The sequence below is a fragment of the Bombyx mandarina genome, chromosome 17, assembly GCF_030267445.1.
Source record: "Bombyx mandarina strain Sakado chromosome 17, ASM3026744v2".
Lineage (NCBI taxonomy): Eukaryota > Metazoa > Arthropoda > Insecta > Lepidoptera > Bombycidae > Bombyx > Bombyx mandarina.
Window position 1 is genome coordinate 13235478 of NC_143223.1, and position 23650 is coordinate 13259127.

General features: G+C 38.6%; 2 protein-coding genes across 2 annotated transcripts in view; one reads left to right on the forward strand and one right to left on the reverse strand.

Annotated features, from left to right (window-relative positions):
• The window catches only part of Myo10A (unconventional myosin 10A), a 138836-nt gene extending 129270 nt beyond the window's left edge, over positions 1-9566 (forward strand). Inside the window, exons 24-32 of the mRNA XM_089734127.1 lie at positions 99-357; positions 1507-1661; positions 2331-2469; positions 3073-3201; positions 4001-4229; positions 5235-5512; positions 6327-6509; positions 7565-7718; positions 8378-9566. Of these exons, the coding sequence (XP_089590253.1) occupies positions 99-357; positions 1507-1661; positions 2331-2469; positions 3073-3201; positions 4001-4229; positions 5235-5512; positions 6327-6509; positions 7565-7718; positions 8378-8391 (1540 nt within the window). The 3' untranslated portion in view covers positions 8392-9566. The remainder of the gene's footprint in view (positions 1-98; positions 358-1506; positions 1662-2330; positions 2470-3072; positions 3202-4000; positions 4230-5234; positions 5513-6326; positions 6510-7564; positions 7719-8377) is intronic.
• A 4698-nt stretch (positions 9567-14264) lies between these two features.
• LOC114245428 (uncharacterized) lies at positions 14265-23050 on the reverse strand. Its single transcript, XM_028177588.2, has 4 exons — positions 22859-23050; positions 18687-18843; positions 15905-16024; positions 14265-15589 (listed from the first exon to the last, which is right to left on the reverse strand). The coding sequence occupies exons 1-4, from the start codon at positions 22901-22903 to the stop codon at positions 14673-14675; spliced, it is 1239 nt and encodes a 412-aa protein (XP_028033389.2). The 5' UTR covers positions 22904-23050; the 3' UTR covers positions 14265-14672.
• Between the last annotated feature and the right edge of the window lie 600 nt (positions 23051-23650).

Consider the following 23650-nt stretch of genomic DNA (forward strand, 5'->3'; position numbering starts at 1 on the left):
TGATTGACTGAAACATAAAAGACAATTTTCGGATGACCACAGCGACTTTAGAAGCTGACTTGTATAGAAAAACTTTATATTCCTTATCGTCTCCGCAGACTCGAAATCCTGAAAGCGGACTCGTCACTAAAGAGCAAAGCGAAACGCAACGAGTGGACTTGGAAGGCGCAGACCGACGTCGTGAAATGGCAGGCGACGGGTCTGCGGGCGCCGCTGCTCCGCCTCCCCCCCGCCCTCGCCCCGCCCGCCCTGGAGTGCTTCACCTGCGTCAGAGCGTACTGCGGAGACCTGCAACCGAACGAACGAACCACGCACCAGGACCTGACCGAAGTTAAATGTGTTTACACGGTCCTAATGGTCAGTTTCGATTGTTACGCTATTTTATTATAGACTAACTGACCCGGCAAACTTCGTAGTGCCTCAATCGATAAATAAAAGACCTAAACTTTTGTATAAAATAAACATAAAACAAACAAAAGGAATCCGTCCGACGGGAGACACATCAAAGGGAAAACAAAATTGTTATTTTTATTTAATTCCGAGCATTTTTATTTTTATCTACCTTTTAAACCTTCTCTGGACTTCCACAAATAATTCAAGACCAAAATTAGCCAAATCGGTTCAGCCGTTCTCGAGTTTTAGCGAGAGTAACTAACAGCAATTCATTTTTATATATATAGATATTCAAATTAGCGAAATGCAAAAGTTATAAAACAGATTTTAAAATCATTGTCTAAATATAAAAGAAGAAAGTTATTCCGAACTAACGTTAATAGAATATTTACATAGATCAAGTTACTGTAGATAACACCGCTTGCATGCCACTACCAAATTTCTGAATTGAACTAAAAACTTTTAACTCTATTCACTATTAGTTTCGCCCTGAATTAATTTAAATCCAAAGTGCACAAACGTAGGAAAATAAAACAAAGCCGCTGAACGTAACTTCTCAGGATCCTCCAAAAAGTCTTAGTAAATAACCACAATTTTACTAAGATTATATTTCATGCCATATCATCTCATCTCATTTCATTTAATTTCATCTCAGTTGATTAATGTCTCAATTTAATCATCTTAATTTAATTTCACTCCATAATATTATAATTTTTTAGAAAAATAATAATTTAAAGATTAGGCTGTACGGTACCTTTGCCTTTCCAGTTAGAAAAATAAAACTACTGCTACTTAATTTAGATCCAATGCTAATTTCAATTTTATATTAACATACATATATTTACAGTGTGCTTAGTGCGAGTTTTTTAACGTAAACGATAGCGTAAAAGTTACCTGAAATTTGTATGCAGCTCGAACAGTGCCCCTAGTGGCAAACATAGGCAAACGTTCCAACTCCATACAAATTTGACTTAACTTTTACGCTATCGAGAACGTTAAAAAACTCGCACTAAGCACACAGAACAAAAAATGCGTAGACCGGAATTCGTGTGACACAATTTAATAGATAAATGTTTAACTGTGATAAAGTCCAGATCTTTGTTTGTCGTACAGCATTGTCACTCAGTGCCCGAACTCCGTGACGAGGTGTACTGCCAGCTGATGAAGCAGACCACATCGAACCGGTCCCAGGCCCCCGACTCCTGCCAGCGAGCCTGGAGACTGATGTCCATTCTAGCTGCCTATTTCACATGCTCAGATACGCTCAGGTAATTATGTAATTGTTTTATAGGACATCTTTGAGAAAACGAGACACGATAACCATCTTATCATGGCGAACGAACACTAGTCGTCGCCCTAAACATGGCCTTTGGGATCCTCGCGGTGCTTTTAGACACTACAAGCACCGCCGTTCTCGTTAGACCCGTTGTATGCGTTCGACACAGCTTAACTCACAGACACAATCCACTCAGTATCTCGCCGGATCTTCTCAGTGGGTCGCGATTCGGATCCAGTGGAAAATTCAGCGAAGCACTGCTCTTGCTTCTTGAAGCCAGAACAGCCCTATTGGCAGATAGATAGGCAAAAAATTAACATTTATAAAAAAAAAAAAAAAATTTAATTTACTCCATTTCTTTTTAATGCGCTTTTATTAGCTTCAGACATATGTATGTTTGTAACGGACTGATGACAATTCAATATTTTGAAAAATTTGAAAAAAAAATTGAAGAAATTTAAATTCAACTAAAAAATGAAAAATAAATAATAGTTTAAAAAACTAACAAAATACGCTTTTTTTTTTACAATAAAATCATTTTTAATTCAATTTTATTAAAATTTATTTTCTATTTTTTAGTTGGATTTTCTAGAAAAGCGTATTTTGTTAGTTTTTTTAAACTATTATTTATTTGTGCTATATACTCCAACAATCGTTCCAGGCCGTTCCTGGTGGAATACCTGTCGGCGGCCGCGTCGGACCGGCGGCGACCGTGTCAGGGCACGGCCGCCGTCTGCCTCGCCAACTTGAGGAAGACCCTCCGCTGCGGAGGCAGGAAGAACGTACCCAGTGTCGAAGAGGTAACTACACTTTTATTACAGTACTTTCATTTCGATGTTCGCCGTAGAAATAATTAAATTTGACGGTTTAATTTCGCTTTTTTTTTCATTCTCCTACCTATGCTGATAGCCTTGAGAGGCTATATCAGCTTCTCCTTGACGTGTAGGTGAGCTCACGGGGCTCAAACCGGGTGTGTTGCTAACACTGACCCTAGCAAGAGCAGTGCTTCGCCTTGAGAGGCTATATCAGCTTCTCCTTGACGTGTAGATGAGCTCACAGGGCTCAAACCGGGTGTGTTGCTAACACTGGCCCTAGCAAGAGCAGCGCTTCGCAGAATCTACCACCGGATCGGAAACGCGACCCACTGAGAAGATCCGGCGAGGAACTCAGTGGCTCTGTCTATGGGTTAATTCACTCGTCGAGAACTCATTTCGCGTTTTTTATTGTCATTATATTATTTTTTTCGTTTCAAATGATTTACGGTTTTCCTCATAGAATTATGTATTAGTCGTCATTAAGGATGTGGCGGGTTGTCGAATACATATAGCAAGCATAAGAACCGATAGAGTAGTAGACCCTAGTAGTCGTTAAAAGGTCATTGAGCATGTGGCTGGTGGTGTCAGGTGACGGCGGTGTCGGCGGGCCGGTCCGCGCGCCGCCAGCTGTACCGGCTGCCGGGCGGCGCCGAGCGCGTCGTCAACACGCGCTGCGCCACCGTCGTGCAGGACATTGTCAACGAACTCTGCGAACTGGTAACTATATAACACTTTTTTTTCCCCCACCTAAGCTGACGGTTTTGAGAGACCATTTCAGCGTAACCTTAACAAGTAGGTGAGCTCACAAGCAAGTAGCAAGCTCAGAATCTACCACCGGATCGGAAATGCGCCCCACTGAGAAGATCTTCCGAGAAATTCAATGGGCTTACACTAATGAGCAACGGGCGACACGCTTTCGTATGGAAAATGAACATTAGAATCCAGTGCTTCTCAAACTTTGTCGTGAACCGCCCGCTTTGGGTAAAATAGAACACGCAATACCCCCCAAGAAATTCTACTCAAAGTAACATATATTTGATAAGGTTAAGGATAAGTTATTTAGTTTATTTAAAAAATTTCATTATATTGACGTGAACCAATTTATTAATATGTACTCCATTTTTGTTAAGAACATTCTTAAATCAAGTTTCCTTGCAGTCCAACCTTACAGTCTCAGGTAAAGGGTTTACAATCCCTGAGGACGGCGGCATCTGTGCGTAATAGCAGGTTAAAATAACGATGATAGATATTCATCGATGTTTATCTGGAAAATATCGATGTATGTTATAACATCGATATTTTTCTAATATCGATCATCCCTAAGTTAACGAACGAAATACTTCCTGCTCCGCGACTGGACTATAGCTACAAAACAAAGTAAAATAAAAAGAAGACAAAGTGATAGGGATTTTTTTTTTTGTGCCTGTAAATGATAAAGATACAAATGCTTAGTACCTACCCACACTGTACAGTAGACCGGCTGGATGCGCGTGACTGATTCCCTTTGTGCCGTCAGATCGGCGTGAGCACGGAGTGGGAGCGCGCCGAGTTCTCGCTGTACTGCATCGTGGCGGGCGACGCGCTCACCATGCCGCTGGCCGGCGACGAGTACGTGCTCGACGTCACCACGGAGCTGCAGCGCGCGCACCACCCCTTCTACCTCATCTTCTGCCGCTCAGTGTGGCACGCGCCGCTGCGGAACGACGCGCCGCCACTCTACACCGAGGTGCTCTTCAACCAGGTACGTACACACACACGCACACACGCACACACGCACGCACACACAAACACACGCGCGCTCGCACCCACTAATGACTCCACTGCGGTCATTGACACTGTGCCGGGTAGCCATCATACAACGCAAGATATTTGACAGATACCACTCTTGCTAGGGCCAATGTTAGCAACACTCCCAGTTTGAGCCCCGTGAGTTCACCCACTAACTAGCTCGGTGAATCTAGAATAACCCATCGAGGTTACTAGAATGGGTAGGAAAAAAAAAACAGATGCCTGACGACATTTTCAAGATAAGTTCGCATCTATACAAGTTCCAGACAACAACATTTGGACCATCGGTCTACCGAGCAATATCACCCGCTCAGTGGAAGATCTTCCCATCATCGTTATACCTACAACACCAATAACGTATTTAAAGATAATGTTCATTCAGATTAAACCCTCCTTCTCTTGGCAGGTTTTCTTTTCTCTCTCTCTCTCTCTGTAACGAACGGTATTTCGTTTTAAAGGAGATTCCCATAAATTTTGTTTTGATATTTTCGCACCTTGTTGCCCATTGACACAAAATAATATTAATATTTAAGGGATTTTATGACCTGGTAACTAAGACCTTTAGGTCAAGTCTTATTTTAATTTTAATGAAAACTTTTTTTTATATGAGAAATGATATTATGAACTGAAATGAAGTTGATTGATATGAAAAATGGCATTAAACGAAAACGAAATTAAATTAAATGAGATGAGATGTTAAGGGATGAAATATAATGTCAGTAAAATGGTGATCATTTACTGAGACTTTTTCATTGGACTTTTTGGAGGATCCCGAGAAGTTACTTTCAGTGGCTTTGTTTCATTTTGCCACATTTGTGCACTTTCACAGATACTAAACAGTTAATCAACCACCGTTATTACACATTTAAACCTGAAGAAAACAAAATAAAACAAATCACACAACTTCGCTCTTCGCGTTCCCGCTAAAAAGTTAAAATAATTTCAATGATTTGTGTTTCCAGGTGGCCCCGACTACCTCGAAGGTCTCCTGCTCGTCCTGCCCGGCGGCCAGGCTCCACCGTCAGGCGTCCTGCGCGACGCCGCCCTGGTGGCCTCGCTGCTGCACCGCGCCGCAGGACTGGCCGAACCTCCCGCGCCTAGAGACCTCAAGTTCTTACTGCCGAAACCATTGTTGGCGCTCAGAGAACCGAGACCAGCCAAATGGGCTTCGTGGGTGGCCAGTGAATGGCCCCACACCAGGGCCCTCACACCGGCAGCCGCCAAATCCAAAGTCTTACAGGTGAAGAAATGCGCAATGTATTACAAAATCAATACACAATTTTAATGACCATTTCTGTTACTCTAAATACATCGAAAACATTTTTCTTTTCATTTACTTCAGATTTTGCATCCATGACCACAGACTATAAGCAATAAGAAAAGTTTGACAATAAACAAATACTAGGTATGCATGCGTGTGTGCATGTCAAATACATAGTAGTGTGCGTAATGTTTTTTTTTATTGATTTAATGAATTTTTTATGCATAATTTCTTCAATATTCTCTATAAGTGTGGGAAATTTCATACTCCTCCGTCCGCACAATTTTCGTAAAAAGGGGTACAAAGTTTTTGCTTCACGTATTAATATATAGATTATCTATGCTTATGACCACGTGAACTTGCCCCGTGACTTTTTGGCGGGAACGCGAGGAGTGAAATTGTGTCATTTTGTTTTATTTTGTCTAATTAGTGTTTCTTCAGGCTTACGGTGGTTTATTAACCGTTTAATATCTGTGAAAGTGCACAAATGTGGGAAAATGAAACAAAGTTGCTGAACGTAACTTCTCGGGATCTTCCGAAAAGTTCATTGAAAAAGTCTCAGTAAATGACCACCATTTTACTGAGATTATACTTCATCGCATATCATCTCATTTAATTTCGTTTCGTTTTCATTTCATTTCATGCCATGTTTCATAATAATCAACTTCATTTCGTTTCATAATATCATTTTTCATATAAAAAGTTATCATTAAAATTAAAATAAGACTTGACTTAAAGGTCTTAGTAACCAGGTCATAAAATCACTTAAAAAAAAAAACTTGTCCCGCGTCAGGTGTTGTCCCGCTGGGCGCTGTTCGGGTCGTCGTTCTTCGCGGTGCGTCGCGTGGCGGGCGCGGCGGGCGAGTGGCGCGAGCACGTGCTGGCGCTCAACCGGCGCGGCGTGCACCTGCTGCACCCGCACACGCACGAGACCGACACGCACTGGCCCTACGCGGAGCTCATCTCCACCAGGAAGGTGAGACCCACGCGACACCCCTCGTCACTCACAATAATCTTTTGAAACCCTAAACATGTAGCTTTAAAGTCGTCGTGGCCTAAAGGATAAGACGTCCAGTGCATGCGTGTTGAGCGATGCACCGGTGTTCGAATCCCAGGCGGATACTAATTTTTCTAATGAAATACGTACTCAACAAATGTTCACGATTGACTTCCACGGTGAAGGAATAACATCGTGTGATAAAAATCAAACCCGCAAAATTTTAATTTGCGTAATTACTGGTGGTAGGACCTCTTGTGAGTCCGTGCGGGTGGGTACCACCACCCTACCTATTTCTGCCGTGAAGCAGTAATGCGTTTCGGTTTGAAGGGTGGGGCAGCTGTTGTAACTACACTGAGACCTTTAAACTCATATCTCGAGGTGGGTAGCGGCATTTGCGTTGTAGATTTCTAAGACCTCCAGTAACCACTTAACACCAAGTGGGTCCTAGTCATCGTCTTCGTCGAAGCCGTCGCGAGCGACGAAGGGCTCGACGAGCGAATTAACTCATAGACACAGCCCACTGAGTTTCTCGCCGGATCTGCTGAGTGGGTCGCGTTTCCGATCCGATGGTAGATACTGCGAAGCACTGCTCTTGCTAGGGCCAATGTTAGCAACACTCCGGTTTGAGCCCCGTGAGCTCACCTACACACGTTATGGTGAAACTGAAATAGCCTCTCGAGGCTATCAGCATAGGTAGGAGAAAAAAAAAAACAAATGGACTTTTTTTTTCCTACCTAAGCTGATAGTCTTGTGAGACGATATCAGCGTCGCCTTAACTAGTAGGTGAGCTCACAGGGCTCAAACCTGACGAAGTTGTTAACACTGACCCTAGCACGAGCAGTGCTTCGCAGAATCTACCACCGGATCAGAAACGCGACCCACTGAGAAGATCCGGCGAGAAACTCAGTAGGCTGTGTCTGAGGGTTAAGAAGTGGAGTGTGAGCTCGTCCACCCAGCTAAGCAATAAAAACGTACATAAAAAGGAAGGCGTGCATACTGTCGCACTGTTTACCAATGCCTCTGCTCCCCAGGTCCGCTCGGAGGACGGCACGCTGTTCCTGGACGTGAAGTGCGGCTCGTTGCTGCAGCAGCGCGTGACCCGGCTGCAGGCGGAGCAGGCGCACGAGGTGGCCCGCCTCGTGCGGCAGTACATCGCTCTGCAACGAGACCACAGACATTCACCGAGTACGGTTAACAAAAACACCAACTATTCTATAGTCAAAATGATCTCTATGAGCTTAGTGATCTTAAACCGTGCCTCATTTTCCATCTCGATCTTTCCACTATATATTATTATCTACTCTATGGCGATAGGACGTCTTGTGAGTCCGCATGGTAGGTACCACTACCCTGCCTATTCCTGCCGTGAAGCAGTAATGCGTTTCGGCTTAAACGGTGGGGCAGACGTTTTACTGTACTGAAACCTTAAGAGCTCATATCTCAAGGTGGGTGGCGGCATTTACGTCGCAGATGTCTATGGGCTCCGGTATCCACTTAACACCAGATGGGCCGTGAGCTCGTCCACCCATCTAAGCAATAAAAAAATTAAAATTCTATAATACATGCCACAGTTTAGTCATTTTGAACGCGGACGTGATCACAATCTATATCACTGATCCTCTATTTGTCTATGAAATTGATGCCCAAAGGGCGCCTTTCCATTGCCGGCCAAGATAACTAATATTAACTATTTGCTAAATTTCCTTCGAAATTCGAACGCATAATTGGTTCACGTTAAAAATAGCTCGGACAGAAATGGCACGTTACCTTAACTACGCTAAGGAAATGTAGAAATCAAAAATTAATTTTTACGTCACTTATAATAATACGATCTTTTGTTTCAGCATTCAATTCGTGAGAGGGAACAACGTGACGAAGCTTTGAATGGATCGAGTGTTCGGCACAGCTATACCTCATAATAAAACATTCCGTCCGATAAAGATCTGATATAATTAGAATAACTTTAATTATGTTAAATTTGATTGAAATGACAATAGGATTTCTGGGCACAAACCCTTTGCGTTTTTAATTCAGTCTTACAAGACTGAGATTTCATTTTTAAAAAAATTTAGAAAAAAAAACGCAATAATAGTCGAAAATATCTTCTATTTTCATTTTAGTCGATAATTCTGTAGATTCGTTTAAGACAGTTTAAGGGAATTAGTTGTATTATTAAATGAATTTATGTAGTCCATTCCATTTTACTTATTTACATTTTATAATATATTACTGAATTATTATTTTTGTTAATAAAATTAACTATCACCTTGTGAATGTCAGTCGGGTGTGATGTCATTTTGAGTTTGTGAAAAAAACACTCATTTTGAAGCTCAATACGTTTATTTATATAATTTTTATAGTAACAATGAGAATAATTGAAAAAATCCCGTTTTTTTACTTGCACCAAAATGAATTTAAAAATAAATATATAACCGTGTTGATCGCCTGAACTTTAAAATGTTTTTGTATATCGGAATTCATATTATGTTCTTAATAGTATTAGAACTTCCGAGGACATTTTTAATTTATTCGAATTGATCAAAAACAGTTATGTGCAGGTAATCATTGAATAATAAATTAGTATTAAAAATATGTAACAATTATTTACGTAAATTTCGGGAGTTGGCCATGAGCGATGCTCCTGATACATTTATTGAAATTGAAAATAGTTAACTCCGATAAATTTGATTCCATTAACAATTATGATAGTTCAATTTTAGATTTTTCACTGGCAACATTGAATGTTTTTTTTTCAATTTATTCATACTAAAGATCTTCTTAAATTATCTATTAAATCCACTCCATAGATTGTTTAAACACTAACCAATTCGAACTCTCTTTATAAATTATAAGGAATCAAACTTATCGAGAATAACTGTACTTTATGGAATTAATATTAATATATTTAGGGACCAAACTAGGTCGGAGTCATATTATCGAAATACTATAAACATTAAATTTGTAATATATTTAAAAGAATAATCATTGTACGACCATATATTGTAGATACCAATAAAAAAATATATAATTTAATATGTATCTTTATTTTCGCTACGTATGTTGTTTTTTTTTGCTTAAACGGGCAAATGATTTCTTCGTTTATACAGCCACCCGGGATCGACATGAAGTCACAGCTACAATTAAAATAACCAGGCAAACTACATTTAACTATATCGTGAACCCACACAGCAATACTGAAGATAGAAATAAAGAGCCTCTCCTTTGCTAGGAGAAGTTAGGTAGGAAATTTTGTTAAAGAAGTATATGGAAGTACTGGAGATGGTCGCATACGATCCAATCTTTTCAGTAGCAACGGAAACCGTTTAATTGGCAAATGTAGGTACTATGTAGAAATATTGAGAAATATCCTTCTTTCTACTTGAAGCCTTTTTTTAAACGAAAAACAATTAATAGAAAGATCGTAACTTTCATTCCTAAAATATTTAATACAGTAAATTCTGACACAAAATATTTTTGAGTAAGTTTGCTTGTTGTTAATGTACAACATTTAGGTTGTTTATGTATATTTCAGTAATTCACTGAACGGGCTTAATTGAACGGACAGCTCTATGAATTTTCTTTGTGGAAAATATGATTTTCGTATTTTGTTTTTTACCCATTGTGCTACTATTTAATTACTCAAAACACGTCTGTTAAAGGAAGAAGGAAGCATCAATCTGGTAGCAGTTTATTTTAGCCTTTTTTAGCCCTTATTTTAGCCAGACAATAGCCACCCATTTACTGATGAATAACCGAAACACCATCATTTAGGATCTTCTGGCTTAATGTAAGATTTATTTATTAGATAAATAAAGTAGTTACCCGAGCCAATTAGATTTTACGTGCGAATGAGAGCTTAACTTAGATTTGTTTAAATTATTTATTGTAAATACGTTTAATATTCAAAACTTACAGTTTTTCAAAGAAATCAGATAGTTGCGTGGGACTGTAGATTGAGAGTTTCAAGTTGCTCATAAATAAAACGACTAATTACATTATAGATTACACAGCTTAGCATACGTTCAAATCACTATCGTAAACATAAGAAGAATAGACTGGAACTTTCCAGGTCCCTCGCGACCCACTGAGAAGATCCGGCGAGAAACTCAGTGGGCTGTGTCTGAGGGTTAATTTACTCGTCGAGCCCTTCGTCGCAAGCGACGGGTTCGACGAGAACGGTAACCGGTGCTTGAAGTACCTAAAAGCACCGTTAGTGGATCGGGAGGATCCGAAATGACGTGTTTTAGCCGACGTCGACTGCTTTCCATTCTGTCCGCAGGATCGGGAATGTAGTTACATGCGGCCACGATGAGAGGGTTCTCGTGTCGTGCTGCTTTATCGAAGTTCGCGTTTGTGAACCACTCACCAAATCTTTGAATTTAGGAAATGGTACCTACAGTAAAAATAGTGGACGGGCCACGAATTTTGTATCAAAAGACGAATGTGGTGTGCACCTGGGAATTGCCTTAGGCAACAAGATGTTTTCCTCAGAAATCTTCAGACACTAAACAATAAAATAATTGTGTATTACTGACACTAACCGCCTTTAGTTCTTAAGTCCCGCCGACATAATCAGTCTGAGAGGGGAAAAAAAGCAATTATTACTAAGCTTAGTGCGAGCTTTTTAACGTTCTCGATAGGGTAAAAGTTAACTCAAATTTGTATGCAGTTGGGAGAACGCCCCTGGCGGCAAACGTTCCAATATATTCCATATTTTCAATAAATTAATATTGAAAGTATTATAAAAACAAACTAACGAACGTTAATAATGAATGGTAATAAAAACATAATTTAATGGTATTTAATAATAATAATATAACACTTTATTTACACCATATGTACAAAGTATTAACAAAAAACTGGATGTCTCATAATTAATTCCATAACCTCCTCCAAAGGCTCCAAGATTTTTCCTATGTAATGTCTATGTCTTACCAAGACAAATAAAGGCCAAGAACAATTAGTATATCTATTAATTTAATGATAGTGAGTCACCACGTCTAACCTTTATTAAATAACAATAAGGTATTTTAACATTTATAGCAACAAATTAAATCTAGGTTAATCGGTGTCAACAAACGCAAAAGTGGTAAATTATTCTTGAAACTAAGGTAAACAATTTTTTTGCCACTGTAGACAGAACCATGTTACTTATGGAGCTTGAATCAATCAGTAAGTATTTCCAGTCGGCATCAGTGCGTCATTTTGAGAAGGCGGCACGAGAGGAATAAGCTCTTGTCGTGGCCGCCGGTAACTACATTCCCGATCCTGCGAACCGAATGGTAAACAGTCGACGTCGCCCAAAACATGTCATTACGGAACCTCCCGATCCACTAACGGTGCTTTTAGGTACCTCAAGCACCGGTCGTTGTTCTCGTCGAACCCGTCGCTTGCGACGTAGGGCTGGGTCAGTAAATTAACCCATAGACACAGCCCACTAAGTTTCTCGCCGGATCTTTTCAGTGGGTCGCGTTTCCGATCCGGAGGTAGATTATGCGAAGTACTGCTCTACGGTTAGTGCTGGCAACGTCCTCAGGTTAGAACCCCGTGAGCTCACTTACTCATCCGGAGAATCTAGTATAACCCCTCAAGGTTACTAGAATAGGTAGGGAAAAAAATCTGTTACTTGTCTTCTGCTGCAAACAGTCACGGTTTCCGTGTCAAAAGGACAGAGAGCCGTCATACAATACAAGGGAATCTCGACCTCATGGCTCTTTTTTCCTCAATGCGGTCGGCGTTGGTGGGCCATCAGCTCTTCTTCCATCTACAGCAATAAAAAAAAACTATTCAAATTACCTTACACAGCAATTCTGTGTGTGAAACTGCGGCGACCAGCAGACGACCAAGGTTGAATGGCCCGATTCCCACGCCGGTAAAAACTGTCCTCTGTAAGCGATCGCCTCAAGGTTGCCTATTCATACGTGTCTCCAAAGATGTATAGCTAATTGTGTGCTGTTCCTACTTAATATAATGAGGTAAAACGTACGTTCGGACAAAGGAAAGTTTCATTATGGTATATAATAGTCTGTATTTTGTTTGTTGACTTTAAAACGAATGGCGAATGGAACCGTGCATATTAGAAACACGATCTTATACATTGAAATTGTATATTCATAATGATATGTAACTTAAAACTAACAAAAAAAAACGCTTATTTAGCAAACCGACCTAATTATTAATTACACCTCTTTTTTTCATCATATTACTACTGGTCAGGATATTAGAGCGAAGTTATAAAACTACATATTTTTGTATGTATTTTCGTCGGTCCTTGATGTGCGTGCCAATTTTTAAGTTAATCGGAGGTCTTAAAGTCGGTTAAAATGACGTTCAAATATTCCGTAACATACTTGCAAACGTACCAAGCTAATAAAGGGTCTTTTAAAAGTAATGAATAATTTTGAAAATCAAACAAACATAGTTTTGACTTCGAAAAAACATCTGCAACCAAACCGCATCAATGTATTTTACGAATATTAGTCAATTCAAAAAGCCTTTTAGGTTTAATTTCACGTACGTTTTATTCATTTTCAAGGGCCGACATTTCGGATTTTTTTTGCAAGAGCATGATTTCGTCTCGCGAAAACCTCGGGAAATACCATTCAGGTTTTGCTAAGGATGTACGCATGAATGAATATCACAACCTCGCCGATTTACGCTCAAATATCTGAGGTTCCGTTGCTAATGGATGAGACCTCACGGCTGAATAAGCTTTGTTCTGTTGCAATGAGTTAGTGCTGTTAGCGAATGTCAAGTACGACTAGTTTGACCCCGGGCGGTTGACCTCCCATTGGTTGAACTATAATTATTTTACTCAATTATTAAAATATCTTGTATTAAATTTCTTAAGTAATTTACAATTACGATGTTCCGAATTATAGGATTTTGAATTACATAGTTGTAGATTTAACATCAATGTTAGTTTTTGACAAGTAATTATTTTAAGTTTTTTTTTTTTGAGACCACTCTATTGCCTGATCACGAGACCTTTAAGCCAAGTTTTACATGTTCTTCTTATGCAGTAATAATATTTTTAAAATAATATGAAGCTAAATGAAATGATATTGATTAATTTTTGATTTTAATCAATTGGGGTGAAATGAAATGAAATGAAATGAGATGGGATGGGATTAAATAAGGTCTTAGTAAAATGCTGGTTATTTACTAAGAGTTTTAAGTGGATTTTTTGGAAGAGCCTGAGAAGACCTGAAATAGCATTTTCCCAAATTTTTTCACTTTCACAGATGCTAAACAATTAATAAACCACCGACATTAAACATTTAAGCCTACAGAAACACTAGCTTAAGAAAATCAAACAATTTACCCAAGAAATTCACGAAATCCCGCCAAAAAATCCCTTACCTGAGTAAAATAGACAATACATAGGTATAGAAATTCAATTCAACTAATTCTTTAGATTCAACATATAAACGTAGATATCTAAACTATTCTAAACCTTACAGTTTCTTAGTCGATAAATCAAAACATGTTCTCTCATGACACAAGGATAGCGTGTGTCGCCCAAGATCATTATTTGTAAATTAATGTTATCTTAATGTCAGAAGCACTTTGGATCAATGAACTTCCTGCTACAGCAGAATCCGTGAAAACTTCTAATTACCTCAGTACGTAGTCGATTCCTTTGTTTTCATACAAATTAAATGTTATTTTTAGTGTGGGAACAAACAAAAACGTTCATAATTGTGTTTAAGGAATAATTAAAAAATACGATTTGCGGAATTCATTTTAATAATACCTACGTGTGTAAAAAACAAAGAATACAGTTTATTTTTACTTCTTGAGAAGACAATAACTTAGCTTAATATACGATCTTTATGTATTAATATCTAAAGAAAATGATGATATAGTCTATATTTAAATACATTTACATTCCTAGTATCGTTCGATATACATATTTATAGTTTAATATTATAATAAACTTTCACGTTATAATCTGCAATACACATTAAACATACAACGAAATCATGTTTTGGTATCATTACACATTTTCACATTTATTACCATTCGTACAGTAATGACTGTTACTAAACAGTTAAAACTATCGCCACAACAGATTCAAGTACAAACAAAGTTGTCAAACACAGGTGGATATTCAAAAATCGTCGAACCCTCTAAAGTTCATGTTGGACTGTGTCTTGGCGTCCGTAAGTGCTTACTTTCCGGCCATCTCTTCGCCGTGTATTGCACGTAGCCAGGATCTGTGGGTGTTCCTGAAGCCCTCCCCTCGACGTCTGTTGGCTCCTTTTCCTCGATGGGCTCCATAGGGAATATCGCCGGCGTATCAGCCCTACGCGACCTCGACGATCCCCGCAAGTAGTCTTCAAGTTGCTGTAAGGTCGGCGTGCTAACTGTCTTAGCTTTAGATGGTGATTTTGAGCGCTCCCTTTGATCGTTACTTGAGGATTCGTCGTCGAATAAGTTCTTTGGGCGTCCAGGCTTCAGTTTAGCAAAAACAGGGGTTTGCGGTTCGGGTAGATAATTCTCTCTAACTGACAATTTCCCTGAAAAATTGTCTAAATATTCCCTGAAATATCGGTCGTTGAACTTTGCCAGCTCTTTCTCGTAGTGTAGTCGGTCCGGCTCCGGCATTGGGTCCGAAAGCCGGACGTAGTTCTCCATTCCGAATCCGTTCCTCAATGAGCCAAACTTTGATTTTTCGAGAGCGTCTTTTTCCATTTGATCTAATTTCGTTAAGGCAAATTTCGTTTCGTCAAAGAATTTAGTCTCTTCTTTTTTATCTTTTTCCAGCCTGTTCATTTCCAAATCGAGATCTTTCGGTCTCTCGGCCGAGACGTACCCGTTCGACTTCTCGCTGGTTAGTTGCCCGTTTATTGGGGCAGCTATAGAAACCTTCTTCTCAACTTTAGGGGACGATATAGGGTCGGTCTGGGAGTGATTTGTAGCAGTATACGACCTCGGACCCATAAGGTCTACGAGGAATAATGCTGCGACAAATAATGACAGACTTCCTAGTACTGATGCATTGACAATGAGGTTACTCGGAACTGAATCCAGAGACGCTAACTCCAGGCCACCTGGAAAATTATTGTCGTCAATCAAATCCTATTTTGTTAAATAACGTAGGTACAAGCACATGCAATTGTAGTTGGGCATTTGGTTGGCCCGTTACAACAAGGATACGCACTGTCTTTACAATTGTGCATATCGTTTAAGATTGAATTATCTGAGAAACATTATTTTATTTAAATTTACCTTAAGTGGAAGAAAAAAATAAAAGATCTCACAGCACCTTACACACATGGTTAGGAATTACATATATGTACATTTCACTTTATGAAAATGTTTGTCTTATCATAATCCATTAATTGTAATAAAGTTTTATCTCTTACCAAGAACAAGAAAGAATAGCATTCCGAGTCCGAGAAAAAACCCTTCCAATAGTCTCCGGCCCTTCGGTAGCTCCTGGAGTACCCTGCCCAGCATCAGTCCGAACGTGATTATCATGTAACCTACATGAAGAAATCAAATAATAGATTACAATAATTGTTATAGCATTCAATCAATTTTAAAAGTTTGTAGTATAGAATATAGAGGACAGATGATAGAACAGAAGGGAAACAGATAGGAATAGAATACGCTAATTTTATTGCTTTGCATGTTGTTGAACACAGACGAGCAGTCAATCCACCTAATATTAAGTTATTACTGGTGATAGGACCTCTTGTGAGTCCGCACGGGTACCACCCTGCCTATTTCTGCCGTGAAGCAGTAATGCGTTTTGGTTTGATAGGTGGGGCAGCTGTTGTAACTAACTACACTTGGGACCTTAGAACTTATATCTCAAAGTGGGTGGCGCATTTACGTTGTAGATGTCTATGGGCTCCAGTAACCACTTAACACCAGGTGGGCTGTAAGCTCGTCCACCCATCTAAGCAATAAAAAAAAGTGGTTGAACATGAACATTGACAATACTGGAAATATAGGCAAGCTACGCCCTACATCAAAACAATTCCTTTTCACGATTTAAATTAGTTTGAATCTTGCATTTGTTATTTTCAATTTATTTTTTCTAATCTTTCGAATAGTTTCTTTGATAAAATTGTAAATATTTGGCAAATACCTGAATCGCGCTAATGAAGGTATCACTATAAATTTGTACCTACATACTTACGTACATACAACAATAACAATAACATTAAGTTCGTTAGTCTACCGAGTAACGATGTTTTACTCGATAGACTTGGTGAAAGAGCTTTTGTCGTTCTCTCCAAAATTTAATACTGGAAATACAAAATATTCCCAAAAGACTAAGGTAAGGTAAGGTAAGATTTTTAAGCTATTGCATAGCTTTAATCGCGGGCTTTGAGCGCGGCGACCGAATCAAGAAATTCCGTAACAAAAATAAAACCTAACACACCCACTCCGCCTACCATGTAGCTCGCGTTCAACACATTCACACGTTGCGCTTGTGTAGTGTTTGTGTATAAGCTTACGGCGTGACGTCGCACTGCATGCGCATCATGAAAAGTCTGCCCATCTCTCTCTCGGGCGGTCTAGCTTATGAGTGTGAAGGGGACAGTTCATGTTTTGGTTTTTTTAATGTTTATAAATATAGGACAGGAGTGAATGGAGGAACATAGTCCTAACAAAAGTGCTCCGTAAAGGTCACGACCCTCAGCACTGAGGAATACGACGCACGGAAGAGGAGGATAAATATAGCATGGTCTTATTTTATTATTGTTTTAATATTAAATTATTATTGTCTAATTATAATTGCATAAGTTGATAAAAAATGCAATAACTATGCAATAGCTTTACCGCGGCAGTCCCGGATGCCACACGTGTTTTTTTTTATTTATTGCTTAGGTGGGTGGACGAGCTTAGGACCCACCTGATGTTAAATATTGTCCTAACCACTATCTAATTCTTAAAACCTAGACTTTATTGGTATATATACATTTCTTGGCACAATAACATGTATTATTTGAGGTCTCGCAGTTTATTCGTTCGGATTGTCGATAATCCCATTCTCACGGATCGTTTGGAACCTCTGGGTCTGCGGAGGGACTTCGGTTCCCTCTGTATTTTGTACCGCATGTTCCATGGGGAGTGCTCTGAGGAATTGTTGGAGATGATACCATCATCTCGTTTTTACCATCGCACTGCCCGCCACCGGAGTAGAGTTCATCCATACTACCTGAAGCCACTGCATTCATCCACAGTGCGTTTTCAGAGATCTTTCTTGCCATCCGGCTTTGGAATGAGCTTCCTCCACGGTTTTTCCCGAGCGCTATGACATATCCTTCTTCAAAAGAGGCTTATGGAGAGTACTTAACCGTAGGCAGCGGCTTGGGTCTTCCCTTGGCATTGCTAAAGTCCATGGGCGGCGGTAACCACACACCATCAGATGGGTGGTATGCTCGTCTGCCTACACGGGCAATAAAATAAATAAAAAATCGTATTGGAGTTTCTTCTTCACGATAAAATAATACAGAGATAAAGATAAAAAAACCTAATTCTAGATTAACTTACGGTACGGTTACAAAATCTCCTAAGCCTGCTCCTAATGCTAGAGCTGGAAGCGTCTAATAATAGTCTTTAGAGAATCGAAAAGATTTGTGTGTTTTGTGTTTGTTTGTTTTTAGTCTTATTTATTGATTCGAAGTTTAAAATGCATATCAATGCGTCCTTAAATACGCGGTTCGCGAGACAATGCACAGCTAATAATAGTAATAACAACATACAATTATTTAAAACGCATCCATTCTAACTGCGTACCTGACGAACGCCATTACAATCATGAAGAGCAATTATATTGTTAGAATTTAAATATATAAATAATTTGTTCTACCGTATAAAGTTTACGTTAAGACTGATTTCGCATAGCTACATTATCTGTTTACGTTTCATTTCAAATAATTACATATCTGACATTAATCTTGGAAATCGTATTGTATATACATTAAAGCGCTTGTGGTCTGTAAAATATGTTGACCACTTTCACAATAAGCAACTTTAAGTCGTGCTCCTGGCATTAACAATGTCCGTGGCCGACGGAAACAAAAAAAAACGTAAGACTAATGAAACATTAACGCGAAAGGTATAAAAAATCAAGTCGAGATGACAATTTAATACCCTTGTCAATTCTGCAATAGCCTCATAAATTCTTACCTCCATAAATAGCATCAGCGAAAGCTCCTCCAACCGAGTCCCAAGTGACTGAAGTTAGCAGCGACCACTCCCGGGACAGCTTCTGGAGAAGCAGCGCCAGCCGGGCCTCGTCATCCTGCGAGACCCGCCGCGCCACCAAGCACGCCACGCAGAACAACTACATTGAATTAAAAACAAAACTTAGTACATAGCTACTAGAGTCGTTATTCTTCTCACGTCTTTACGGATCCATTAGATCCAATAACACTTGCATTAGACGCCTTCAGCTCTAACGCTAGGAGCAGGCTTAGGGACCCCAGTAACCCCAATACCAGCAATTACGCCAAAACATACCTGTCCATCTTAATTAACGAAAAGTACCTACATTACGAACATAGATTAGTTCAAATATTTTAATTACGTATACAAATGTGTCAATTACTTGGAAAGTCGTTAAAGAATCTTAGCACATTTCGCAATGCTCCCATCAGGTCGGTTATCGTATATCCCTAATAATAACAACCAAAATAGATACATTTCAACAAAAACATATCCACTGCAGCGGTATTTGCAGAGGAACATCATTTTTCCCTTTGATTGCAATAGTTCCTCACCGCTCAGTGACGTCACAACAAATCGTGGGAGTGACTTTGAACTGCTTGACTATGGATAAACGACACAATAAACACACGCGTTCTGAATGCTTATACGTCAAGGGTTCAACTTGTTACACAATATTTTGGTAGATTTATTACGCGCGCAAACTAAACAGGCCCGTAATGCTGTGGAAGACGTGCAGATACTTATTGTGCATTAACCAAATAACCAGAGAATACTCGGAATCGTTTGGTTGGATCTTAGATAAACGTAAGATAAATCACGTCTAAGATACAAAACAGGATACTATCTTTAGCATTTACAAATATAAAAAGTAAGGGCGCTTTGTACCAAATGCAATTCAAATGTATGACATGTCGTTCTTCAAACGAGGCTTGTTGAGAGTACTTATAGGTAGACAGCGGCTTGGTTCTACCCCTGACATTGCTGACGTCCATGGGCGACGGTACTTACTCGCCATCAGGTGGGTATACTCGTCTACAAGGACAATAAAAATCTTTTAAATGTGATTTGCAAACTTCTCTAAATTAATTTAAATAGAGTTCTCTGATAGACAATGGATTCCTTGAATATTTTTACTTCAGGTGGGTCACATTTAAAACACGTATTTTTAGAGATAATAAATAGATTCAACTCCAAAACGACCTAGCAGCTACGTGCGTATACCCCGCCTGGTCTTAAGCTAATAAAAGATCGATAATTAATAATAATTATAATTATAGCCACTTCAAAACAGGTTCACATCAGCAAAAAGCTATAGGTACTATCACATTAAAAAGACTAAGAGCATTTCAGTTCTTTTTTCACATTGGTATTAATTTACTAACCATGTCAGCGACTTGGTAAAACTTGATGAATATTTAATAATAAAAAAAATTGCGACCGTCCTTAGTGCTTTAAGCATAAATGATTATTATTATAATACCAGGAATTGATTACTTTAAACACGTTGCGTGCGGATTTTTCATGAACAAGGATTTCGTGCTTAAAACAAAAAAAATCTGGTGTCATAATTCGGATGATTTACAGTGTTATTCCTCACTTGAGAAGTAATTACTTCTATGTTGGTCATACGAAATGACGACCTATTAATTTTGTATGATGATTCATATAGTAATTACATTTATTTTACCTACGCAGCCATGACAGAGTATACTGACTTTTTCATTGATATTAAAACGTGTTTTTATTACCTACGAATTATAATTATGAGAAAAAGCGTGAGATTAATCTTCTGAATAAACTAAAATTAGTCATAACATAATTGCCTCTCATGATCAAAACTGAAAATTTTCCGCAAAATACTTGTATACTGTCTTATTACTTTTAATACTCAAACTAACAAAAAAACAAACAAAAGACGAGATTACTTACGAATATATTATATTAACTATATATTATATTAAGAATATATTTTATTATAACAGCTATTTGATTTAAAATATATTTTAAACTTGCGCGTCATATTTTTATAACAAGTTTATTAATTGACTCTTATTTAATAAGGCATTGTTTAAATACCATTGTTCTGTCTACAAACTTGACTACCTTTACGTTAGAAATATGTAAATAGTAAAATAGGAATTACTTAAATGTTCCAGACCACACGGTCTACAATTTGTAAGTTATACCAATCTCGTTTATAACAAAATTTAGAGGAGAAGATATCAAATCTAAAGCCCCTAACTGACTTCAAATGCATAAGGTGGATTTTCTCAAATGAGTGCGTAGGTGTGTTTTATTTTTGTAAGGCAAGATCTAATTGAATTAACATCAGTCACAGGACTAATTTCAAGAGATATGTGGGAGGTGTTGTAGATGTCAAGTTAAATAAGACGCACACTATAAAATTAGCACGTAAAAATCGAAATGAGTTAAAGGTCAAACTTCCTCTAATTATTGTCGACTAACTTGGCTAATTGTTTGCAGCACGAGATTGCGTGGCTGTCAATTTTTATAGTCAACCTAGTGGTTGGCCAGGGGTGTATCTAAATTTCAAACTACCACGAAAATAACTCGTTTATAAAGGTAATGTAAGTGGAAATGTAAATAACACTTTGTAAACACCACGAATGGCGTTATATCGGATATCGGATGTTACGTAGTAAAAAATATTTATGGAAACGCACTGTAGGTCAGCGTAGCGACTGACTTACTTAGTATCTTTATACCGAATTTAAATATTTGTGACATAATTTTGAAAAAATAAACTTGATTGTGCTTACCAATTAATGTTTTTAATTATTATTCGAAACTTGATTTTATTATGAATATGAAATTAAAAAAATTGTTACGACTGTTATAACATTTTTTTTACTAGGAAGTCATGCCTTTTAACACGTCTTCCCAATTCGGAGTTTTCTAAGATCGGAGTTTTAGATATATCAAATTTTATTTTATTGTAAGTTTTCTTTGTTTATTTATTTTGAACTTAGCATATACTGCGAGATGTAAAAGTTAACGAGTACATAAACAGCTATAAACGTCCGACTATTACGTACATACATACATGTATAAAATAGGTGTTTAGAAGTTACTCAGAGTTACATATAATATAACGTGGTGCATCGGTAGCTATCATATAACAGAGGAGATTTGACAAAAACCTGAATCGCGCTAACGAAACTTTCACAATCTTTGCATATAATATTATTATACAAATTCCGATCAATGATATTTGGGCCTGCAGTTCTGTAGGAGAAAAACACACGTTCGGTGGGAGGTCTTCGTTTTGTTATTTTCCACGTTTGTATTGGATTGGAGTCAACATAGACTTATTCGAAAGAGAGAAAATTCCCTTATTACCTGCAGTGTACCTGATGTAAATGTGTTTACGTTTTTTTTTTTAATTGCTTAGATGGGTGGACGAGCTCACAGCCCACCTGGTGTTAAGTGGTTACTGGAGCCCATAGACATTCACAACGTAAATGCGCCACCCACCTTGAAATATAAGTTCTAAGGTCTCAAGTATAGTTACGTGTAAATTATTAAATTACCTCTTATATTACATCTAACTTAAATAAAAAGGATTAGTAGACTGCAAAAATGAGCTCACGGCCCATTTAGTATTACGTGTTTTTTTTTTGTTTACTTTAGTGAACAAGCTCACGGCCCACCTGATTTCTCCATTTTTACAGTACAACGGCTGCTCCACCCTTCAAACCGAAACCCATTACTGCTTCGCGGCAGAAATAGGCAGGGCCATCGAAGCCATACAAATCAAATGCTTCAGCGTGCCCTAAGACACTAGAACGATGCCTCAATTGTATCCTACACTATCCTACCCTACTAACAAACGGCAATGCACGCCGACAGGATGGGGAGTACCTACCCCTACGGGCTCAAAAGATGCTCCAACCTTGGTTCTGCACTTAAATGCAATTCGAATTAATATTCTTAAGGATATTTCTTATGATTAAATCGCACATCACATTTTATGTTACTTAAAGCTTCAAAACAATTATTTTTAATGACACTTTTAAATGTTATGTGTGAAGCAACATTGAGTTTGTTAGTAAACCGAACCAATAACGATTACCAATCGAAGCCTTTCTACATATGATGTAACTACTCACGAATTCGACTATCTTGAGCGCGACCCACTTGTCGCATACAACCATGGCGATAAACTTTACACAACACTACCGAATCCCAACTGTGTACGGCATTAGACTCATAGTCTGCAGACGACCGCCCGACGCGGCTGCAGCGCTTTGAATACACGAACACGAGTGCTAGGATTCGTAGAGAAACGACATTGAAAGGGCTCTTTGTCGCATCGATGCAAATACCTTAGATGCAGGCGATAAATCGTAATGTGTTGTTTGAGCCGGTCGATTAAGCAATTTATACTTTATTTTATAGGAAGATACTTGTCGCGCTAACTAATTGCGTTAAGCTTGTGATTATCAGAGATTACTGCTATAGATTAGTGATCGCGTCCAGGCACCGACCCTGTTTCTGCCTCAAAGGAGCAGCGCTTTTCGGCTTAAAGGCTGGAACGCCAATTACACAATAAAATTAAACTACGTGGATGCTTCATGGGGTTGTCTATTTAATCTGTAGTAAAGTCTAAGAACTCAAAAAAGTACAGTAGTTAAGTTTCTTGTAACTAGTTGTCAATTGATAAACTTTTTAGAACATACAGATTGAAGCCTATTATAAATTTGCTTTTTTTGGCCACTAGGGCATAGGGACCTTACACCTCACCGTCCTGCGGCTGTTGAGAAGAAGATGAATACCATGTTAGACACAAATAGGCGAATTTCAACCCAGCCCTTCAAATCTAAATGCATAATAGCTTCGCGGTTGAAATCTACGAAGTATATCTATAGAAAAATATTATTTGTCCTGTATGCGCTCTTAAT

Bases quoted from the DNA above. Each gene is read 5' to 3' on its own strand.
- LOC114245428 (XM_028177588.2), bottom strand. From the start codon at position 22,903: ATGGTTGTATGCGACAAGTGGGTCGCGCTCAAGATAGTCGAATTC. The intron at 18,844-22,858 runs GTGAGTAGTTAC...AATTCAATGTAG, and splicing joins CGCTCAAGATAGTCGAATTC to TTGTTCTGCGTGGCGTGCTT. The intron at 15,590-15,904 runs GTAAGAGATAAA...ATAATTTTCCAG, and splicing joins GCTATTCTTTCTTGTTCTTG to GTGGCCTGGAGTTAGCGTCT.